Below are 24,007 nucleotides of genomic sequence, written 5' to 3'. Positions count from 1 at the left end.
CCTGAAATTTTCCCAGAAATGAGACTCATGCCAGTTGATAGGGCTTATGAATAGCTTATCCATGGTATAAATTTGAAGAAAATCGTTGGAGCCGTTTTCGAGAAAACCGTGAAAAACATGGTTTTTTAGTCATTATCCGCCATTTTTCTCAAGAATATTACGGAGCTCCTGAAATTTTCCCTGAAATGAGACTTATGCCAGTTGATAGAGCTTATAAATAGCTATCGATGGTATAAATTTGAAGAAAATCGTTAGAGCCATTTTCGAGAAAAACGTGAAAAGCATGGTTTTTTAGTAATTATCCGCCATTTTTTCCGCCATCTTGAATTGAATTTTATTGAATTTCTTATTGTCGTGTCCTCATGGTATAAGGACCTTAAGTTTAAAATTTCAAGTCAATCGGTTAATTAGGAATGGAGTTATCGTGTTCACAGACATACACACACACACAGACCAATACCAAAAAATCATGTTTTTGGACTCAGGGGACCTTGAAACGTATAGAAAACTTGAAATTGGGGTACCTTAATTTTTTTTTTTTTGGAAAGCAATACTTTCCTTACCTATGGTAATAGGGCAAGGAAAGTAAAAAAAAAACCTGGCGCCACGTTAATTAGAAGGAACGACCCTTGAAAACAAAATTTAAATTTACCTCGACTAGCCCTCTGGCAGAACATGAAAACTAAACAATTATAAACATTAAAAAAATGAAGAAAACCTGCAATCAATAAGTGTGATCTACACATTACTTTCCCAACTAAGTTCAGAAGGGAGGGGATATAACGTGGATGTTAGAATGAAAACGAAGTGTTTCAATTCAAATACCGCCGTTATATTGAAATAATTAAATTTGATCAAATTATTCCAAGCACACAAATTATATCGATTCATATGTATCGTACATGAACATGAAACAAATAAACAAGAGTTGGCCAACGTAAGTAATAATAATAATTGATTTAAATTTAATAATAATTTAACAGAATATTTTACACAATTTAAGTTTATGTTTTACCCTTTATGTTTTACATTGATTGATAAAGAATTGTTCATTTTATTTTTAGAATCAAACGCATCTGCTGATGTAGGGCAAGTCCCTTATGACATGTTTTACTCTTAAGAAACATTGACTAAAATAAATGAATAAAGTCAAATGCATTAGGAAATTACTATACTGGTGAATTTACAACCACTGTAAATAAATTAAAAACAACAATAGACAAATAAATTATTTCAATTCTGGTGGCAGACAAACAACAACAAATAATAAATTATAATGACATCTTAAAACTAACCTTTTTTTTCCCCAACGACACTATTTACGAAGCACAAAGCATTATTACGACGAGACACAATTTAATTATTTTAGCACAAATTTGCTGGTGGTTCACTTGATGATGAAGAATGGTGGTGGGTTGTATTGAGGTGGAGGCGGCTGCATTTCAGCCCATCGGGCTGCGGGTTTGGAAACGTCTACTCCTTAGATGACATGCTATTTGCCTTGCTCGTCTAAGACTGTGCCAAAATTCGTTACTCCTCGTGGTTGTCACCTTCCCCTGGCCCATTGTCTCATCCCTCAACTGCTCCGGGAGGTGCTGCCCCTAGTGGCTGGAATGTGGTACATGTGTTTTGTTGCTGGTGTTTGGCCTTAGTGCCAGCTCGCACCCTCAGCATGACTAATTGCTGGCATTGTCGCCTGTCCTTGGGTTTTTGTTCCAACCTCTACACTCCCTTGCCATAGCAATGACAAAACTTGCAGATTTTGGGTAGAAGTTGGAACTTGAAACTGAAGAAAACGTTGGCTCCAGTAACAGTTGTCACAAAACTGAAATGCGCTCAAGTCTGTACGCAGCTGTAGAAATAGATTTATAAATGATGTCACTCAGGAAAGGTCGTTTTCACACTTTCCAATTCCTCGACGGAACGGCGCGACACGACAGCACAGGAAGCTCTACGATTGCCTGATAAGGTTCATGTATTGAGAATCAAAATAGCTTACATGCTTTATGTAATCAACGTGTATTTATCTGATTCCTCGAAGGCAGGACAGAACAGGAAGCTCTACGATTGGCTAATTAGGTTCATGTACGAAAGTATGTACGTGAAGCTTGCTTTGAACTTGATAATTTATTTTATAATGATCAGGTTCAAGAGAATTTGTAATTTATTGATATTAAATTACAGAACAAAATAGTAAATGATTGTGTGTCACACCGGCACACGAACTTGAGACCATGTAAATTACCATTTATTAACTACCGCTTAGAAAATATTCACATCCTCTGTTGTCATATATTTATACAAATCAAACATTATAGGATGTAAACATTATACGATCACTAGTTGTGTTGGTTTTCAAACTGGTACCCACTAGTATAAAATGTTATTGCCTTTATTCATTGTCTATAACATTGACAGAATTTAAATGTTCGATTATAATTATTTATGATTATCATCATGCTTATTTTTGAAATAATAAAATAATATATTTAAATCTATTATAACTTAATTTATATTCAATGTAGCCTATATCTAACAGTGCTGTAATAATTTATTCTTATTATTATTTCAAGATTTGTAATTTTATGATTATTGTACCTGAAATACAGTAAATGTATTCTGCTCTTATATTATTAACATATTATTCTGTAGGCGTCAGGGTTGTATCAACAGTAAGACAGATAAACTACAAGTATCATCCCAAACATACTTGTAATGAACATTTACAAAGACAATCTTGAAAACATATAAATGTATTAAGGATTAAGGAAGTTATTATGTATAAGTGTAAGGAAGCCTGATTAATCAGTGATTGAATTGTATGATATGCAGGTTGTTGGAACAACATACGTCGATCTGAAAAAACTGATTACGGAGATCAGCACGTGCGGCTATTTTGACTCATCGTCGGAAGAGGTCCCAGAAGTGGCTGCGGCGGCGGCGGTGGTAGCAGGAGATGAGGAGGAATCCGCTGAACCCGTCATGCCGCAGGAATCAGCTGACGACGGCCAGATTGACGCGCATGCGCCACCGCCCGTCGAAGAAGAGTATGAACCCGAAGAAGAGGAGGTCCCTCTTCCTGTACAGACCACTACATTCCAGCCAAGTGAGTTCACTGTTAACTACATTTAATGGGAAGCAATCAAATCAAGTCTACTTCTACTTTCAGAATGCAAGGACAAAATAACATGATCACTGTTGATTTGAGAGTTCCTCGGATGTGCCATATGATCTTTTGAATGTGCAAGTGTGTGATCACATTGGATGCGTATATGTGCAAGTGCATGCTTGCTCATGCATGACCAAGCTTGCAAATGAGAAACAAAGTCTGGTGCGTTCAGTGTGAGCAACTACATGCAAGTCTCAACGTGTTTCAATGGTACGTTTCAAATCTTATTTTTCGGCTCATGCATGATTCGACTTGCACTTGCACATGTATGAACTCAATTTGATCACACCCTTATAGGTTCTGTCTGATCAGGTTTTAAAGGATAAATGAAAAATTAGGTAGATTAAGTTTTGGCTTTTTAACATAAATATTATTTGAACTGTTTTAGTCAATGAACACAAATAATGGAAAGTTGAATTACTTGCACATTTGAGATAAATGACACATATAATATGAGTGACACCCTTTTGATAAAGGTCAACAAAAACTGCCGAAGTTAAGTCAAGCCCTGCCCGAAAAATTCTCTTCAATTACAATTTTTCTACTGTTCTAATACTTTCATTATATCTTGCTACAGTTGGTAAGTAGTGAATAACAATTATTATTGGCTAATAAATATAAGGATTAAAATATTAATGGCTAAATGTTTTACAATGTTAATGCGATTATGAGAATATTGATGAATAGAAGGGTTTTGGATGCTCCATTCACACATGAACTCACACACCATTAACATGCAATCTTGAACATGATTGTGCTTATGTATCTGCTATTATAATTAATGAAGAAATATCATTTACCTTCCAGCTAGCTTTTAGCTAGTCACGTACATTAGAGTATAACAGAATATAGCAGAATATATAACTCTGAATATAACAGAGTATAGCTTGTGAGAATGCATTGAGAATAAATTAGTTGCATACATCTAGTCAGCTGACAACTAAACATGGATGGACCTTGTACTGCAGCGTTGCCAGCTCGTTGGGCATGGCATCTCACTGGAAATGTATTCATTCAAAATGATTGAATATTTTGAGAAACGTGTTATCATTAACAACAAATGACTAATCTAGATGCTCTAGATGTACTGTATGCTCAAATAAGAAACTTGATTGAGTTTTTTAGTATTGCCAGAAAGGAGTGGCTCCGTTAGATATGATGACTTGAAAGTCTGTTGCTCTCAGCCTTGGACGGAATATTTTTCTCGGTTTTCTTCGTTACTTCGGATGTAAGCTAATCCACTCCTGTCGGGTTGACAAGATTCAGTTGTTGGGTTTAGTTGTTGGCTCTGGAAAAAATCAGGTACAAAGCTGTCATAAGAACCTGATAAGAAGAAATCAGTTTACAATAATATTATTAAGGAGGCCCTAAACGATCAATTGGCTTGATAAAACGATTGAGTCATTCGATTGATGCTCGCTTAAGTCAATCACTGCTTTAATCTTTTGATCAAAACCTTATCATCAGAAATGAAATCAACTGTTTGTTCGTTCGTCGCTAGTGGTTGTTATATTGAGCAGCTTCTGATGGGGAACGCCATGGGTTTTACAATACCGTTCTGACTGAAGCAATGTTTGATGAAAATTGTCCTAGACGAGCAATCCTTACGCTTGAGTCAACCGCCTGAGTCATTCAACGTTTCTTTTCAATAACCATCAAGCCTTGCCTCAAGCGTTAAACTGGTTTCTACTCGATCAAACACGCTTGAGTCTATCTATAATCATCGATTGAATCAAGCTTTTGATCTTAATTCTTGACTGTTCAGGGCCTCCTTTACAGCAGTTGAACCAGCACATTGATAAGGTATCTTAATTAATACTATCAGCCAGCCGCTAACTGTGTTATTAGTTACCAGCTGATATGTGTCTACTTGTTAATATTGACTAGTACTTCTGTGAGCAGTAGACCTCGCGCCACAACCTCCTCTTATATTGTCCATCAGAGTAAATCCTGTATGTCGTGTCGGCGAGATATCAGTGTAAAAAAGGCTAATGGTTGTTAAGGTTGGTGTATCAAAAATGCCAACATCGAAAGCTAATCTCCTTCAACAGGTCAGCCCGAGTTGAAAGCAAAGAAAGGTCGAGAGAAAATATTAAGTTACTTTCAACTATTAATTGCATGCTTCATTGCATGCAATTAATAGTGCATAAAAATAGCATTCAATGACGCATACAATAATTAATAATCCTCTCGACAGTTTGTTTATGATGAATAATTCTATAGTCGGATTTTTACGGTAATATTGGCGTTCTAAGGAGACTCATTTTCCTTGTAAGATTTGTATTATCCTTGAAATGTAAAATTTCAATAAACCTTATACATACGTCAACGCGAAATTAAAGAAGGAACATACCTGTCAAATTTCATGAAAATCTATTGTCGCGTTTTGCCGTAAATGCGGACCATTTAAACATGAATATAAACATGAAGAGAAATTCAAAACCGTTGATTTGAATCTAAAGGTGCGTACAGATATACGCGCCGCGAACATGAGCAATTCACTTTTTATCAGCTGATTATATCTGTATTTTTACAGAAACGGTAAGATACAGATATAAAATGCTTGGCATGAGCTGATAATTAATGGTTTGCAAGTGAATTGCTCATGTTCGCGGCGCGTAAATCTGTACGCACCTTTAGACTTTACTTCGCTTGGTCAATAATATCGAATCATAGAATACCTTGTTATTATATTGATTTAATACTCTATATGAATGAAAGTTCACGTTGGCAGGAAAGTACATAACTTGAAATAAACTATTATATGATACAGAAATTTCACTTTGCTGGCTTTGCAAACCCAACTTTTAAAACAAACAAATGTGAGAATTGTTTTTCTTTAATTTTAATATCCACTATTCTATCAAATTTTCGAATCTTGATTATAGATAGATAAAGCTCATCTAACTGTTAGGGCTCTTTATAAATGTTATTAGGTTACATATATATCAGTTTGAATAATTTTGAAGTTCACTCCTAAGTTTTTCAAGTACAATGTAAATTTGATTATTGTTATTGTATCATTTGCAATAAAATATATATTACTATTGTATCAAGTATGAAAATATATTAAATTTTAACTTATAATGTCAAATTGATATAAAGAAGAACCAACCAAGTGACTTGGGGACAAGTGACTGATGCTGCAGTAGTCTGACTGTTGCTGGCTTGCTGCCTCCAAACAGTCCTCCGCTCGAATTTGCCTCCCTCATTTGAACGCCCCCGCTCAAGGCACCGCCTCCAAACGCCTTAACAACGGACTCATTTGTTGCGGAGCCTGTCAAAATACACGATCAAATCAGAAATTGGGAAAAGTTTTATAATATACTCGATAAAAATCAAGTAGATTGTTCTTCGAATATAGATAGAAAAAGATTTAGATTTTGAACCAAAGAATAGATAGGTCACATTACACATTAATTTGTAATATTTGTTTAACTCAATTCTGATCAATTTCATGGAATAAATTACCAAAATTACCTTCTCCTTCTTCACATGAGTAAAGTCCATTTCGAGAATCTAGTTATCTGAAAACAATATTTTGATTCATCCTTAAGCATATTATTTGTTCTTAGTAATGAATAACCTCTTCAAATAAATAATATATTACATTCCATACATTGTATGACATTTTTTACCTTTTGCTTGCCTTAACTTGACTGCTTCTTCTACCACAGCTTGGAATGATTGTAGTTGATCATCTTCAAGAAGTTTTTGACGTATAGATTGGTCTAATATTCCTTTCACAAACTGCATACGAAGTACGATATCAGATATTGATTCATTACATTTTCCACAATTGAACTGACAATCCAAACTAAGTTTTTTAAGAATACTTGCATATTGCTGAAAAGATTCTTGGGTCAATTGCACACGTGATGAAAAGTTGTACTGACGAGTAGAAATACTTTGTTTAGGTTCTATTTGAGACATTATCAACTGAATCAGTTCTTGGTATGTTTTCTCATGTGGATCGTTTGGTATGCAAGTGTCGTAAATGAATTCATGCATCCGAGGTGTAATTGCTTGTAGAAATAGATCCACTTTTAGCTGTGGACTAATATTTCCTCTCAAATTGATGTAGTTTTCGAAGCGCCGAGTGAAATTCTGGAAACTTTCTTCCGCTGTATACGGCTGAAAGGGTATATTAGGTGCATTCAGCGTAGATATCTCAGACGCCTTGCTTGTACTGTCATGTGTTTTCATTTTCGCATCAAGACTCACTCGTATTTCTTGGTAAATTTTCTCCAACCGCCATCTTACTTGAAGTTGTTCATCCAGTGAATTTGTGCTTAGTTCAATACTTAACTGTACATCTTCAATTTCCGACCATAGAACTGAACATTTTTCAGAATAAAATGTTAATGTATCTTGGCTATCACATTTCGTTATACTCACTTTCAGTTCATTTAGACGTATTTCAAGCAATTTTCTCTCTTTCAATAAGCGATCGAGATCCGTTTCCCTTGGATTTTCTTTCGTCTCCATTGCCAATGTTATCAGATAAATCACAAAATGTTTACACCACTATCACATAAAACAAGCGAACTAAACGATCTTTTAGAACAACCACTTTTTACACAGCCACCGAAATCACTTCCGAAATACTGTAACTCACCTTAAACTACTGACTCACTTCGATTGTCTGTAACTTGTGAATGAAGCAGCTATTTCGCCTATCCCGGTTCTTATATATAATTGAGTCACATTGGATAATGTTTCGGAAAATCCCAGTAATGTAAAAAGCACGACTCGTCTAATAACTGGTGGAATACAGAATCGTTAAAACCGGTGCTCGTAAAAATGCAGAGAATAATAATAATTGTGAATAGACTATAATGGGATTTCCTTCAAAGTGTCAGAATTCCTTAAAAACAACATCAACGCTTCTAATTCAACCAACGCTGACTGAATCGAATCTCACTACAAGAACTTGATTATTGGCAACTAAAAAACTCACGGCAATAAAATTCAACTTCATTCATTGCCTGAATAAACTTGTTATGAATCTTTCAACTAAAAATAGTTTATGTTACTTATTGCACAACTAAAGGCAACACAATAATTGATATCATTTTGTTATAGATTATTATTGAAATTTATTAATAAATAGATAAAATAACTTAGAAACTGGACAATATAGACTTAGAAAGCTGTCCCACACAGCTCAGATGTTTCGGTGTAGCCAGGTCATTCGATTTATTTATGAATAGAGAGTATTATATCATTATTAATGTTTATAGTTTGGTCATAAATTATTTATATTCTATTATCAATTAATCATATTTGATTTATCGTAAACGTTTTGAATTTACTTGGTAAGAATTAATTAATGTTCTCCTGTTACAAAATTAGCAATTCAATTACATTGAATAATAAACATAATTGCAAGTGTGAAAAGTAATATTAATACAAAAACAAATAATAGGTTGTTGCCTTAATCGACTAGATAAGACGCTGGCTCTGTGATTCAAAAGCCCTGGCCGGTCAAGACATTTTTCACGGGTCACTCCCGTGGTATCCGATGGACAAGTCATCGGTCACCGCTGCTGTGACTTTCACAGTCGTCAAATTATGTCAAAGGTCTTAAAATAGGTCAGTGTGATCTGTAAACTAACACAAGACCTGAGCCAGCCAGTTCAATAGATATTTATCCAACACTTTGCTAGTAGTAGTATATTCTTCTTCTTTTTATTCTTCTACTTCTACTTCTTCTTCTTCAATAATTAGATCACAGCAGCTGGTCAGTAATCTGTTGCATACTACACTGGAGGCTATGGGAAAACCTCCAGACCTTCCAAGAATATACTACCTGGACTATCTATCTTTAGCGTACCTTAAAACTGAATTTGGATGGTTGACTTATAAAAAGAACTAGGAAGAAGATGAAAGATGGTTTTATTTGAAATTAAATCAAAATAAAGGATTTATTTAGTCGCTTTTCCTACCTCTTGTAGTTCCTATAACGCGTGGCGAGGGGTGATCTATTCATTGTTGGTTGCTCTCTGCAATAGGATCAAGTAAGGTGTATCAAATACCTTAATGTCATGTTATCGTGGGATTCATTTCAGACTGTCAGCATTCATTATAAATAATATCCATGCTTCTTCCCATTCAACCAATGCATTGATGGTAAGCACTTCAGTGACTGTTTTTGCTCTTTTTTATAGTGGTTGATAGTAGTTTTCTACTGTATTTTTTGAATGAGAAATGACAACAGATTGTGTTTTTGGCAGGCAAAGTGCAGCAACTGGAAGCAGTTGAGCAGCAGCTGCAGCAGCAGCAACAGGCACCAGTAGCTGTCCCCCCTCCTCCACAGCACATAGTTCCCATCATGCCAGTTCAGCCTGCTGTCAACCAAGTTATTCCAAATGTCATCTCCACCGTTACCGGAGCGTCTTTCCATTTCTTACAGGTAAATATTTCTTAAATGATGTTGCGGCGATGCCAACATTAACTTACTGAATTTAGCATTCAACTGCATGAGACAAGATAGTCCATACTTGAACGATTCAATCTCATCCTTTTCACATTGAGGGCCAAGCCACATGAAGCGTTCTTGCAATGACCGACCAGTCGACTGGGCAGGAAGTTCTCCGATTGGCTGATCATCAGCTGATTGGGTTATGGTTGGAAAGCTTCCTTCCCTGCCGACTCGTCCGTTGCCAGTGCAAATATGCCTGGAAAAACGCTTCATATACCTTGGCCCTATTACTGGCATAACCTATGTTGAATTTGATATTAGAACACGATGTTTCCTCTGAAAAAAAAGATGATTGCAGTTTTTGAAGAATGAAATTTTATGTGAAGTGTAATATTATGTGAATTCTAGTAAGTACACAGACAGTAAAAAGAACTTATTTGAAATTGCCTTCAATAAATTCCATTAAATAACTAAATAAACGTTTTTTTTCTATCGTCGTGAAATACTACTGTGGCAATAGATATCACTGCAACAAATACATTTTTTAAATAAATTTAGAGACATGATGAAAAATAGCAGTATAAAATTCACCACCATGACTATTCAATGAAAATCACTCCTCTGAAATTGAAATATTGGAACTAGAAATCACAATGATTCAAGTAAGTGTGATTTCATAACCCAATACTATTTGGCCAACATTAACTTTGTAACAAATTTTGGGAGAGAAATGGTAAAGGCTCATCCTAGTCTTTCCTCCATGGTTATTTTTTAAGAGTGTAGTGTTTTGAACATTAAGAAAATAAATTGATAATATTTTTATATTGTTCAAATTGTTAATCCAATTATAAATAAGATTGATGATTCTTGATTATTGCTCAAACTATGGATTATTATAAGTATATAATTTTTTACAACTGCTCGAAAACACTTCTATAAGTAGTGAAAATTCATCGTAACTCACTAAGTGTCGCGCGATAACTGTCTTGCTCAAGTACTAAAGTCGCGATTTAAGCTCTTACATAAATAGCTATTGTTACCTACTAAATTATTGATGAACAATGTTGGTTTCTCGCCTGATTTGTGTCTGCTTGTAACGCAGGAATCGGAACTGGATAAGCCGGAAGCGGTGGTCCCACCGACTGCACCACCCCCGTCGGCTCTGCCCATTCCAAGTCAGAGCTTCAAGAAGCCGTCGTTTGCGGCCGCCTCTGCTCCTGCCCCCGGCTACCAGCAGCCCCCACCTCCCAATCAGATGTCGTACGGCTCGGCCGCTGCCGCCGCCCCTCAACCCACCAACGCCTATGTGCCACCGCCGCCGCAGCAACACGTTAGTATTGACTAGATACGTTCACGTTCAGGCTAGGCGCACACCCGTTAGTCAAGACAAGACATGATCAGACACGTTTAGTCACAGTATAGTTGCTTATGACGCAATTCACACTGATTAGTCATTGCAATTAGACATGTCTACATAAGCAACTATGTAAAGTATTGTGTCCGAACGTGTCTAAACGTGATAAGTCTTGTCTTGACTATTTCTCACTATGGCGTCACATTGCACGATATTTATTCATTTTTCTATTTCATATTGTACGATTATAACTTTTGAAATTGTCCAACAAGCTTGTTTATTATGCTGGGTGGTTGACAGCATTCAAGGTAGGCCAGGACGTGAAACAAGGAGGTCACATGCATAGCATAGTATCATAGCCACCTCTAATACAAGGCCGCGGCCTACAATATTGCAACGTTGCAGTGTAGGCCTACAATCTAATACATGATTGGTGAAAAAGATCACCTGGTATTTTTAAAAATCTTTTTCATCAATCATATATTAGATTGTAGGCCTACACTGCAACGTTGCAATATCGTAGGCCGCGGCCTTGTATTAGAGGTGGCAGAGGTGGCTATGATAGTATTTGAAGCTTTTAATCGGTGCATAGATGGGGAGAGTAGAGTTACTGGAAATTGGAAGTTATTTTTTCCATCCTAATTAATTGATTGAATTAATCGTAAGTTTATTCGATATTTTTTTGAATTGTGCAGGTTATGGTTGAAGAGGTGAAGGTGATTCCAGCACAGACGACGGACGTGTCGGACTGGAACGAGAGTGTCGAGGTGACGAACAGTGGCTCCAACAAGGATTGGAACACGCAGTGCGACGACTGGTCAAACCAGCAACAGTCCTCAAACCAGCAGTCGTCCGACACATGGAACGATAACCAGCAGAATGACGGTAATTTTATCCCGAAAGTATTCAATTTTTAGGTAGTGAAGATCTTTAAAAACTGTTTTTACAACTTTACTTTGTTCAAAATCAAACGCTTGGATAGTAAACTATAATATTTCACCATTATATTCCACACAATAATATTTCGCCATGAAATGATATGATTGTTGTCTTCATTCTAAAAGTGAATGAATCAAATCAGATCCATGGATTAGAGTGTCTCCTCGACCATATCAATTTAGGCAATACAAAAGTATTGTTGCATTATATTCATAAGTTCAATTTTGAAACGCTCACTGAATAAATTATTTACTCATCCTCATCTACAATCAAATTTTTAAAAACACGTTCTAGAGAAATTATTTTTGACAGATTAATCTGTTTTATCTTTCCACCAATCTCTGTCAGATTTTGAGACACCAACCTTTGTGGATATAAGTAGATATTAATTGTTATAGTACGGTAGTTAATTATAGACCTCTCATCAAAATAGAAAAAAAATATTTTCCCAGAAGTGACTTGTTCCCGAGATAATGATGACTGAAGATGGCGGCTAATCTCCAGGCTGTCGCCTACTGTGTCAAAATTGAATTTATATTACACTACCTATCTTAGCTATTTCCCTACAATCTTGCATTTCCTTTAGATTTGTCCTAATGTTTTGCTTGAGGCTGTGCAAAGGCTAAAAATAAACTTTTTACTCGTGATATTTTTCAAAGTTTTTTGATTCGTATATCATCAAGCTATCAAAATGAAAAAGTTTTCTTTTTCTGATCATTACTTTTTGAGATATGAGCGCCTGAAGTTTAAATTTTGGGACAGAACATTTCAAATTCGGTAAGAGATAAATCCATGAGATTTAGAGGATAGATTCTTCATGGTATTGTTGATCTAGTAAAATAAATATTTTCTGAAAATATCAATTTTTAAGATAGTTATTCAATTTACTAAAAATAACCAAAAATAACTTTAAGTTGAGTTATTTTTGGTAAATTGAATAACTTTTTCAAAAATTGATATTTTCAGAAAATTTTGGTTTACTAGATCAACAATACCATGAAGAATCCATCCTCTAAATCTCATGGATTTATATCGTACCGAATTTGAAATGTTCTGTCCCAAAAATTCAATCTTCAGTCGCTTATATCTCAAAAAGTAATGATCGAAAAAAAATGTTTTCCTGAGAAAAATTTTCCATTTTGATATCTTGATGATATACAAATCGAAAAACTTGGAAAAATATCACGAGTAGAAAGTTTATTTTTAGCCTTTGCACAGCCTTAAGTTACTCTTTAACGGTTTCCCCAGCCCAAGTCAATCGCTATAAGCTGGTAGGCTAGATAATATCTTGCGGATGATATTGAATTCTACTGACATTATCATCATATAGCAACTGAATGTAAATGTGATGATGAAGTGTAAAGGTGCGTACATATATACGCGCCTCCAACACGCTCCGCGCACGCTCCGATCATGAACGTTACGGGAGATGTTAGCTCTTCTCGCGTTTCACCCTTGCTCCCCGGTCGATCATCAAACGATCTGCTCGAGTGACGTTCGATTGCGGAGCAGAGCGAAAGTCTGTACGCACCTCAAACCAGTGTTAGTTCTAGATACTGCGACATTTTTCATAGGTAAATAGCAAAGGTAGCTATTTTTGATAGCGTCGATTTGATTGTTTGTAGGATTCGTGACAGCTGGTGTCAGGAATAGCGGTCGTGGCGGAAGGGGTGGTAGAGGCCCGAGAGGGGGTGATTCCGGCGGAAATCGATACGAATCACCGGCCAGGAGCGGAAGTGGCGGTAAGAACACTTGATAATATTGCGTAAATTAATTATGAAATAATTGTTCACATCTTTATAATTATTGAATTTTAATTTAATGGACAAAGCAAACAAATGAAATAAAATTTTACAGACAAGATTTTCTTGAGGAAACAGTCCCATATTCAATGACCTGCAGTACAAACTGTCATGCAATCCGTCATTGAATAAAACTTGATTTGATTCCATTTGAAAAAGAAGTAACTGTTCCCATAACTTGAACTTATGTCAATTTATCACCATTTTGTCACATAAGTTCCACCTTGTGATCTAAATAGTTCTCTTTGATACAGTCATCAGAAACTAGTCCAAAATAATAGAACAATAAGTATAGAATAATAACATTTTAGTGGAGAAATACCAATCCAATGAATATTCTGATTTAGCGACATTATAACCTTCATACTTATTACTTTTTTTAACGTTCTTTAATAACCCTTTATTTATCAAATTTTTAAGGAAGTAATCTTGATCGTTTAATTCATGACGTCTGAGCCCTAAAATTTGACATGAATCGTGCTATATTCAATTGATGTCTATTGATAAAATTATTGTGTGAAATTTTTAATTCAACGCCAATAGTGCAACATTTAGGTGATTTGTAAAGTTCTTAGCTTCAGTTGAAATTAATTTTGGAGGTTATATCACGACTTTCCTTCTTTGTTGTAAATTTAAAAGTTCCAAGTCAGTGATCCTTCAAATTCTATTTTGGAATCTACCTAAGTGTGAATTATTTGTTAAATGTTTTATTTTGGCATTCGTAGGTGGCTACTACCGCAATAACAACTCGGACAACTCTTACTATCAATCGAATGGCTACCAAAACCGAAGTGGCGATAACTTCAATAGAAGAGGATCCGGACCGCGCGGTGGAGGTGGTAATAGGCCCAACAACCAGGAGAGAACTGGTAACTTTCGCAACATTGAAATCATTCAAAGATGATCTATTGATTTAAGTTGATTGAAACCATTCAAAGATAAACTGTTGATACGAACCGTAAAAGATAACCTAATGAATTTGAGATTTGTTTCAATCCAAACTACTTCAGTGTAACTCAACTGTTGAAAAAGTAGTTTAATATTTGTGTCAACCCAAGTACAACTACTATGGGATTAAAGTTGTTTTATTGCAACCAAGTTCCACAACTGTTGGGAAATTATATTATTCACTTAGGTTTTGTTCTTTACATATTTTATGAACTAGCTACATCCGTACAACATTTGGTAGACTACATTAATTATGTACCATCCGTACTAGCTACAATTATACAATTTTATTGTCATATTTCATTCATTCATATTTTCCACCCATCGCTTGTTTTTGCTCTCTTGAAGATTTGATTACTGAGCAGAAATAATCGAGCTCTTATTGGAATTTTCATTTTAGTGCTTTTCTATATTATTTTTGTTCTTGATTTAGTTGTACAACTCATATTTCTTTCCAATTGTTTTCATTAATGTTAATGAGAGATATTTCTGTTTTGGATACTCTATCATAATCGTTAACCCTTTCTTATTACTTCGTCATTAGTAAATTATCTCCATTAATTTCAATAGAAGACAATCAACTAGTATTTGTACTGTTCATGTATTTCTCCTATTATTTCTAAAGTGAGATTTGTTTTAACCGTCATCATTGGTTGAATAGAAACATTGATTAAATGAAAAAGACTAAGAAGTGTCAAAACACAAAAAAACATTCTCAACCACACAAAAAAAGAGAAACATTGATGTTAATTTCAATGGATGATTTTTTTAAATGAGTTTTTTGGAACACCTCTTACTTTTGAGGAAGTACTTTTCCTCAATAATTATTGTTTGTAGGCCTACTAGTGTTTCCCTAATTATTGTAAATATCATTGCAAAACACTGAAGAGTTGAAACTGTGTAGCTGGTCCACTTAACTGTTGCACTTTGCAGGAGGCAATTATTACCCTAACAATTGTGAATATCATTGCAAAAACACTGAAGAGTTGAAACTGTGTAGCTGGTCCACTTAACTGTTGCACTTTGCAGGAGGCAATTATTACCCTAACAATTGTGAATATCATTGCAAAAACACTGAAGAGTTGAAACTGTGTAGCTGGTCCACTTAACTGTTGCACTTTGCAGGAGGCAATTATTACCCTAACAATTGTGAATATCATTGCAAAAACACTGAAGAGTTGAAACTGTAGCTGGTCCACTTAACTGTTGCACTTTGCAGGAGGCAATTATTACCCTAACAATTGTGAATATCATTGCAAAAACACTGAAGAGTTGAAATTGTGTACCTGGTCCACTTAACTTATGCACTTTGCAGGAGGCAACTACTACCGTAACAACTCGTCGGAAGGCGGCAACAATTCGTATTATCAATCGAATGGCTACCAGAACCGTGGTGGCGAAGGGGGCGGTAGCTACAACAGGCGAGGAGGCAGTGGCGGTGGCCCACGTGGAGGCGGCAACGGCCCAAACACCAGACCTGAGCGAGGAGGTGAGATTTCACACAGGATAAAGAGTCGATATCACATTTAAATATGCTCTTGTTCACTTTTATCCGTGGCAGATAATCCGATTGAAGTTTGTTTAAAGGAGAAAATGTTGATCTTTGAATTCTTGATTTTTATCCATAGTAGGTTAACGGATTGTAGATTTCTATCATAATGAGAAAATGACGATCTTATTATTTATTTTCATCTGTACGATTGCAGTTTCTTGTTAGGACAAAATATCACTCTTCTAAAGTTATATAATAATTATGTATTCATTGTGTATTGTCAACACAATACACTAAATTCAACTGGTAAAACTCGAATTGGCTTCTTACCTTCTTTCATATATTATTCGAATGTCAACTGCAAGGAGTTTCAGTGGTCTATTAAGTTTTCATTTTAAATGATTTTTTGAGTAACTTTGATGATTCGATAAAATATGTATTTATTGGAGTAACTGATGAAAACTATTATTTTTGCTTCCTTCCTATGTTAATCGCAAAGAACTTTGAAGGTTACTTGCATCTTTTTATGTCAGGAACTCGGATTTTCATGATTTAATGGGAATTATAATCCAATTCAAATGCCGAGGCTCTCTAGAATTTTCTTATCAAGTTTTTATCTTATATATGTGTCTTATTCTAAAAAGTTACACTGGTATTGCACTCTTTATTTTGTAAAACTATAAATTAATAATCTATTATTGAGCATAATCAAATTTAAATTATGATAATAATTACTTTTGAGTTGAAATAATTCTGTATACGGAATTGCACAAGGCTGTCACCCTTCAACAATAGCCGTGTGTGTTGCACCAAGTGAGATTCAAGGATCAAGGATCATTTCAAATTCAAATTTATTGTTTTCATTTTTCATTACAATCAAATTTGATAAATCCATACAATTATAAAACTAGCTGCAAATAATAATCAGTGGATATAATGAACAACAAAAAAAATTATATTTAACAAAAAACCAAACCACCGTGATGCTGATTATCAGTTGGATGATACTGACGTATGATGTATGACGTTGGATGATATAGCTTCAACTGGATGATGGAGATGATCAAATTTGAAGCTTCATGGAATAAAATTTATTGCAAACAGTAATGTTTTACTACTCACAAAAAAGCAAGAAGCTTTCGTACGTGAGTAGGAGTTGAAAAAAAAACACATTCACACACACAATCACACACAAGTATGTTTTTCAATCATAAGACATATTTAATTTTCAATGAATATAGATATTAGTATTATATATACCGTATCACTAGTATAATTTAATTAGTATGATTTAATTAATTGGAGCCTAAAACATCATAAGAATAACTTGAAAAAAAAAGAAATTTTGTATTTAAAAAGTAGGAAGTACAACATTTATTCTTTATTGATTTATACATATATACATGATAAGGAGAGAAAAAATAAAGTAACCTTGTGTTATTCCTCTTCCAAATTTAGATAAGGTTACACATAGTCCAAAATAGGACAAGTCTTATAGTTGTTCACTTCACAAAATTTTCAGTCCTTAATTATTTTCACATAGTAGATTTTTAAATTTAGATGTTTTAAAACTGAACATAGAAGAAATATTTCACGTCATGATCAATGGAATAGGAAATATTCACATAGTGAAGAAATAATTGTAAAGGACCAAAAAAACGAACTTAATCAAAAGATGGAAATTACTGAGATATTGCAATTATTCAAATGCTAATGAATTAATAATTATTATTAAACAAAAATCCAAATTAAATGCTGTAATTCACCCTGAAGACTTCTGCTACTGCAAATATTGACAACTGGGTAAACTGTTTATAATTTTGATGAATGTTCAATAATTTCCATCTAGCTGTTTACCCTGTTGTCAATATTTGCAATAGCAGAAGTCTTCGGGTGAATTACAGCATATAATTTGGATTTTCGTTTAATACTAATTATTAATCAAAAAATTAATTAAGATTGATTCGGGATCAGAGTTGCGCTCAATAGGAGTTATAATATGATCACCTGATTCTAGATAGTTGAAACCATTCATTTACGAAACACTTTAGGTATTGAAATTATTTGAACTGTATAAACATTATAAGGTAATAATTAAAACAATAGAAAATTATTCTTTATGGTTTTACGATAAGCTTGCAGATGTTATTTTATTTGTATCGGATGTAAATTGTGTTGTATGTTGATCAATAATGTAATAATTGTTTGCTTAGGTCCCCGTGGTGGAGGTAGAGGCGGAGGTGGCAACCGCGGTGGAGGCCGTCCTCAGTAACTGCTGATCCAAACGAACATTATGTAAATTTAAGCCAAAAAGGCACAGTCAAAAGTGGTGTCTGCCTTTTGTATAAATAAATCTAAGATTGCAAAGTTGACATTTTGTTATCTCGGTCCGGTTGGTGGTTGACTTGCGCGACTAGCAAGAGAGCGAGTCTGTAGCATCACCTAGAAATGGCCTTCTTGATAGTCGTGCACTCGAACTTTTATCAAAACGTACATTCGAAACTTGAAACAGCGGCTTCTCTGTTCAACGTTCTACTTGAATTGTTTTCCTATTATGATTAGTCTCTTTATTCCAATATATCAATTGTTACAACTTCAGTTCAACCAGTAAAGTATATTAATTTCTATTCACTCCCGTACGGTTTAATGGAATAGACTTTTCATTCCATTTAATACAACTGCGGGTAGTTTCTTACTCAGTATTTTCTACTTTAAGAAATTTTTATACTCTATGTTTGAATAAGTTGATCGTGGCTCAATCTACGAGTGAAATTGGTAAATTTCAAGCAGTAAAAAAAGTTAAACAGTTCGTCTGCTTCGTGGTGTTTGTTTACATTTAAATGTCATCATAACCTGACTTATCATTAAAAATATTTTTTTTCAAGATTTTTTAAATTCAATCATACATTTTATTCTATCTAAATAATTTGGAATGGATATCAACATTTCAAGCACGAATTCAAGCCTTCCCTAAACCGTTGTAATTGTACAAGTGACGATTGTACTGTCATAATATGATTCACACCTCCAATATTTAGAATAACATAATGCAATTTAAAGCTTGAAATTTACCACTTCCACTCGGATATGGTGCCACCATCACCCGTCTTACCAATTTGCGTTTACTATAGTAAAAAATTAAAATAAATATTATTTTTGTGTAATGTAGCTTATCTGTTATGATTGAGTAAAGTTTTTCTAACGCTATTTGAAAAATGGGTCAGTTTATTTTGTTTGTATCTCAAATTCATATGAAAAACGTTGTTGAAAGATTAGATTGACTCTTCGGTACGTGGAAAACTAATATTTTTATATATAGTTTTCTACTTTATTCGTATGACTATTATGTATGTTTTTTGTATTATGCACTCGAATATGCGAAGTTATCTAAAGAATGTTTGATTTTTACAAAGAATGCAAATGTTGGTGAGCTAGAATGCTTGAGAATGGGATGCAAGATTTAGCTTTCACAGTTGAATTTCCTTTTTTGTGCTACTGCTTCTTTAGTGGAAGTATTTTCTGTTTCATTGAAAATTAGCATTATTTACATCAAGGTATGCTGAGTTTCTAATAATATGATACGTATTAGACTGTTATTGATAATAATAAATTGTAGATTAGCTATCTTTTTAATCACTTTACATAGTATTCGAATGGAATCGAATACTATTAAGTATCTAGAGTCTGATTTATTAAGCTCGTTATTAAAATGTTAACATACTCTAATTGTTTTCAAAGCTCTTTGTTTATTCATCCCAGTCGGGTTGTTTCAATTGAATGGTGTCATTCGTGTCTTTTTTAAAAATTAGCATACTGTAATCTTTTTCTATCTAATTCACTGGCAATTTCGTTGGACAAACTCATGAAATAATTTTTTAAATAGCTATCACCATTATTATGTTATCCTTTCATCTATATTATTTCTAGTGGTTCTTCTACTAGTAGTGTAACTTCTTGTTCTGCCACATAAACTGGTTTATCTTGAAATTATGATTTACAGCTGTATTGTAATAATGTATGTTCGGTGTTTTACGTTATATATGCCCTAATCAATGGAGTTTCAAACATGGTCTTATTCATAAAGAACGTTAGTGATTAAGAATTATCTTGTTGCATCATTAACTTACTTTAATCTCATTCAACATTATTTGCATTCAAAGTGTAAAAATAGAATGTATCTTTGTAATTTCGTAATTATATTTCATTTGTTTTCCTAACTTTTGATCCCTAGTGACTAACTTACTAATCACCTACTATATTGACAAAATCGCGGCCCACCCTCTTGAGTGGATTGCCCATTCATGTTTGTTTATTTGAGCAACCAATAACATGAATGAGTCGAGTACTTCCTTTGCCAGACAACTAAACTTAGCCAAGTTTGACCCAAAGAAACAAACATAACCGTATATGTGTTTGCCATTAATTTGTGAACCTTACCCCTTGATTGGAAACTACTTGTAAGAAGTGTTTCATCAAATTTTAGAAACTCAAACTGATAATATTCCCACTAACTATAGTCAGACTCACTTGAAACTGCCGGATATATTTTTTTTATTTTTGTAGTCATTGCAATCAGTACTCACTTTGAAAGTAATCTCACCATAGAAGGGCATTGACCGCGTAGTATGAAACAAAAAATAGGCAGTCTATGTCCAGTGTGTTGTCATCTTGAAAGACAGCTCTTCCTTCTGGGTATGAAACAGCAGTAGTACTATTGAACTAAGGGCCAAACCACACGAACAGTTTTTTTTTTAGGTGAGTCGGCAGGGCAGGGAGCTCTATTTGGCTGCTTGAGTTGGCGTTCGACAATCAGCTGATAATCGGCCAATCTGAGAGCTTCCTGCCCTGCCGACTTGTCTGAAATCCCATAATAAAACAATGTGTGGCTTGGCCCGTAGTATTTGTTCATATTCTGTAAAGGTGCATTTTCGTTTGAGGGTGAATTCGTCCGCAGTCGACGACGACAAGCATTGTTGACATTCATATTGTTCAAATTTCAAGTGTGCTAAAACAACTGATCAAATAACTTTTCAATATTTGTCTTTATTATTAAAGAATTAAACATTTCTAATATCAACATATTGCCATTTAAAAGTATAAAAAATTATAAGCTCAACCTACCCCATTAAAACATGATCTTTTAGGTTATGTAGACAAATTGAAATCTACCCAATCTGAGATTCTCTCCATGTCAGGTCGACGACGGCATTTACGCATAAACCAAAACCCAGCTTCAGGCCGGTTGAAGACGAACCACTATCACATGTGGGACCGACATACCACAGAACAATACGACTAAGGCCGGTTGCAGACGAACCACTATCAAAATAATGTGGGAGCGATTATTTTCCATCTGTGGTAGGTAACACAAACCCAGCGCATATGGAATGCAGTGGCAATGAAGCTTCCACATGGTGTTGCGCACTGTAGTTTGCGATTGTTGTACCACTGGTTTGAGCACTACGCTTCCCCAGCTTCTGTACCACAATCGCAGTCGCTGTAAATTTGAAAACATCTGTATGATAAAAACGTCCGATAATGATACAAACATCTGAAAACTGTTGCACTAATGCGCTATTTCTCGAATGTAGTGTGAAAGTCACTCAGCGTTAGTCGTCTGTTGTGGTATGTCGGTCCCACATGCGATAGTGGTTCGTCTGCAACCGGCCTAACGCAGAGAATCTTTCACACTAAATTTCAGAAAACGCTCATTAGTGCGATTTTGGTATAGAAACTAGGGGAAGCGTGGTGCTCAAACCAGTGGTACCACGATCGCAAGGAAAATAATCGCATACTACAGTGCGCAACGCCATGTGGAAGTATCACTGCCATGCCTGCCAATGTATTCCATATGCGCTGCATTTGTGGTACCACAGAGAGAAAATAATCGCTCCCACATGCTATAGTGGTTCGTCTGCAACCGGCCTAATAGCTCCCTATGCGATAGTAGTTCGTCTGCAACAGGCCTAATTCTGATTAGTTTAAGGGTGAATTCGTCCGCAGTCGACGACGACAAGCATTGTTGACATTCATATTGTCCAAATTTCAAGTGTGCTAAAACAGCTGATCAAATAACTTTTCAATATTTGTCTTTATTATCAAAGAATTAAACATTTCTAATAATATCAACATATTGCCATTTAAAAGTATGAAAAATTATAAGCTCAACCTCCCCCATTAAAACATGATCTTTTAGGTTATGTAGACAAATTGAAATCTACCCAATCTGAGATTCTCTCCGTCAGGTCGACGACGGCATTTACGCATAAACAAAAACCCAGCTTCAGGCCGGTTGAAGACGAATCACTATCACATGTGGGACCGACATACCACAGAACAATACGACTAAGGCCGGTTGCAGACTAACCACTATCAAAATAATGTGGGAGCGATTATTTTCCATCTGTGGTAACAAACCCAGCGCATATGGAATACATTATCGGATCCCATTTCATCCGATTATAATTCTAACATCTGAAATCTGTTGCACTAATGCGCGTTTTCTCGAATGTAGTGTGAAAGTCACTCAGCGTTAGTCGTCTGTGGTATGTCGGTCCCACATGCGATAGTGGTTCGTCTGCAACCGGCCTAACACAGAGTCTTTCACACTAAATTTCAGAAAACGCTCATTAGTGCGATTTTGGTAAAGAAACTAGGGGAAGCGTGGTGCTCAAACCAGTGGTACATTAATCGCATAATACAGTGCGCAACGCCATGTGGAAGTATCACTGCCATGCCTGCCAAAGTGCCAATGTATTCCTTATGCGCTGCGTTTGTGGTACCACAGAGAGAAAATAATCGCTCCCACATTGTTCGTCTGCAACCGGCCTAATAGCTCCCTATGCGATAGTAGGCTAGTTCGTCGGCAACAGGCCTAATTCTGATTAGTTTAATGAACTGATGACGTATGAGAGGACGAACAATGAATGAACATATTGCCGAGGACAGCTGATGGTACATTGGATCTTACGAGCGTGTCTCTTCGGTCTTGTCAGCTCTGAGAAAGTAAAGTGCAGCAAGGATGGTTGTTGGTTGCATTGATAGCTGGTGTGGCTTGCTTTACTTGACACGCTCATCAGAAGAGCCTGTTTACAAATCGCACCCGCAGAGCATAAAAACTGCTGTGCTTAGCATAATTCAAAGTATGGACAGGCCCCGATTTATAAAAGGAGCAGTGAGCAACTACTGATGAGCGTCGACAATATTATTTGGGGCGCAAAATTCAATCGCGAGTAGGTAAGTTTTTCCGTACCTATTAGTCCATGGTAAGTTTCGCTAATAATAATAATGCCAAGTGACCTGGCTGGCTCAGATCTGGTGTCAGAGTTTTCAGGTCGAACCTGATCAATTTCAGGGCCTCTGATCTGACATGACTGCTTTTAGGCAGCCTGGACCGACCGAACGTGTCCATCCGAAACAAGGGAGTGGCGCGAGAAACATATCTTGCCCGGGCCTCAGGTTTACAAAGCCAGCATCTAAATCACTTGGCTACGGCCACTCCAAAAGATTTAATGGTCGTTTGTGATTTTTCAGTAAGTTACTGTTAAGTGGTTTAATAGATTCCGAACGTAGGAATGACTATTAATGTATGACGTCTACCTTTCCTCTACTCTCAACAAGTTGCTCACCGGATACTACTCTGTACTCTCTAACCACAAAAAAATAATAGCATATTGATAGACGTTATTAAAATATATAAATATTTATTCATTATTATATTACATGGATAAGTAATAATTATATTATTGTTCCTTACTTCTTGCTCTGACTGGCATAAATCAAACTGGGTGAGCGGTGGCGGAGTAGGCATCCACACTCTCGCGATTCGTCGTTCAACTTCAACTTCGTCATTCGCCTAAACACGGTGAAAGCGAAGCGC

The 24,007-nt window shown here is 35.4% G+C and overlaps 2 protein-coding genes across 3 annotated transcripts in view; one reads left to right on the top strand and one right to left on the bottom strand.

Moving 5' to 3' along the window:
* The window catches only part of LOC111048312 (caprin-1), a 29,141-nt gene extending 8,823 nt beyond the window's left edge, over positions 1-20,318 (top strand). The window contains exons 4-11 of the mRNA XM_039424987.1: positions 2,833-3,106; positions 9,406-9,584; positions 10,696-10,923; positions 11,643-11,832; positions 13,512-13,628; positions 14,414-14,557; positions 15,952-16,125; positions 18,342-20,318. Of these exons, the coding sequence (XP_039280921.1) occupies positions 2,833-3,106; positions 9,406-9,584; positions 10,696-10,923; positions 11,643-11,832; positions 13,512-13,628; positions 14,414-14,557; positions 15,952-16,125; positions 18,342-18,400 (1,365 nt within the window). The 3' untranslated portion in view covers positions 18,401-20,318. The remainder of the gene's footprint in view (positions 1-2,832; positions 3,107-9,405; positions 9,585-10,695; positions 10,924-11,642; positions 11,833-13,511; positions 13,629-14,413; positions 14,558-15,951; positions 16,126-18,341) is intronic.
* LOC111048323 lies at positions 2,153-23,975 on the bottom strand. 2 transcript variants are annotated; one of them, XM_022334201.2, is made up of 3 exons: positions 6,808-7,939; positions 6,285-6,446; positions 2,153-4,457 (listed from the first exon to the last, which is right to left on the bottom strand). In XM_022334201.2, exons 1-3 carry the CDS (start codon positions 7,655-7,657, stop codon positions 4,432-4,434), a joined length of 1,038 nt encoding a protein of 345 aa, XP_022189893.2. In that variant the 5' UTR covers positions 7,658-7,939; the 3' UTR covers positions 2,153-4,431. The 2 variants fall into 2 exon arrangements, with proteins under 2 accessions (XP_022189893.2, XP_022189901.1); XM_022334209.2 differs by lacking the exon at positions 6,808-7,939 and adding an exon at positions 23,885-23,975 and having other exon boundaries at positions 2,166-4,457.
* Between the last annotated feature and the right edge of the window lie 32 nt (positions 23,976-24,007).

The sequence above is a fragment of the Nilaparvata lugens genome, chromosome 3 (assembly GCF_014356525.2).
Source record: "Nilaparvata lugens isolate BPH chromosome 3, ASM1435652v1, whole genome shotgun sequence".
Lineage (NCBI taxonomy): Eukaryota > Metazoa > Arthropoda > Insecta > Hemiptera > Delphacidae > Nilaparvata > Nilaparvata lugens.
Note: the sequence above shows the minus strand (reverse complement) of the source record. Positions and strands in the feature narration are given on the sequence as shown.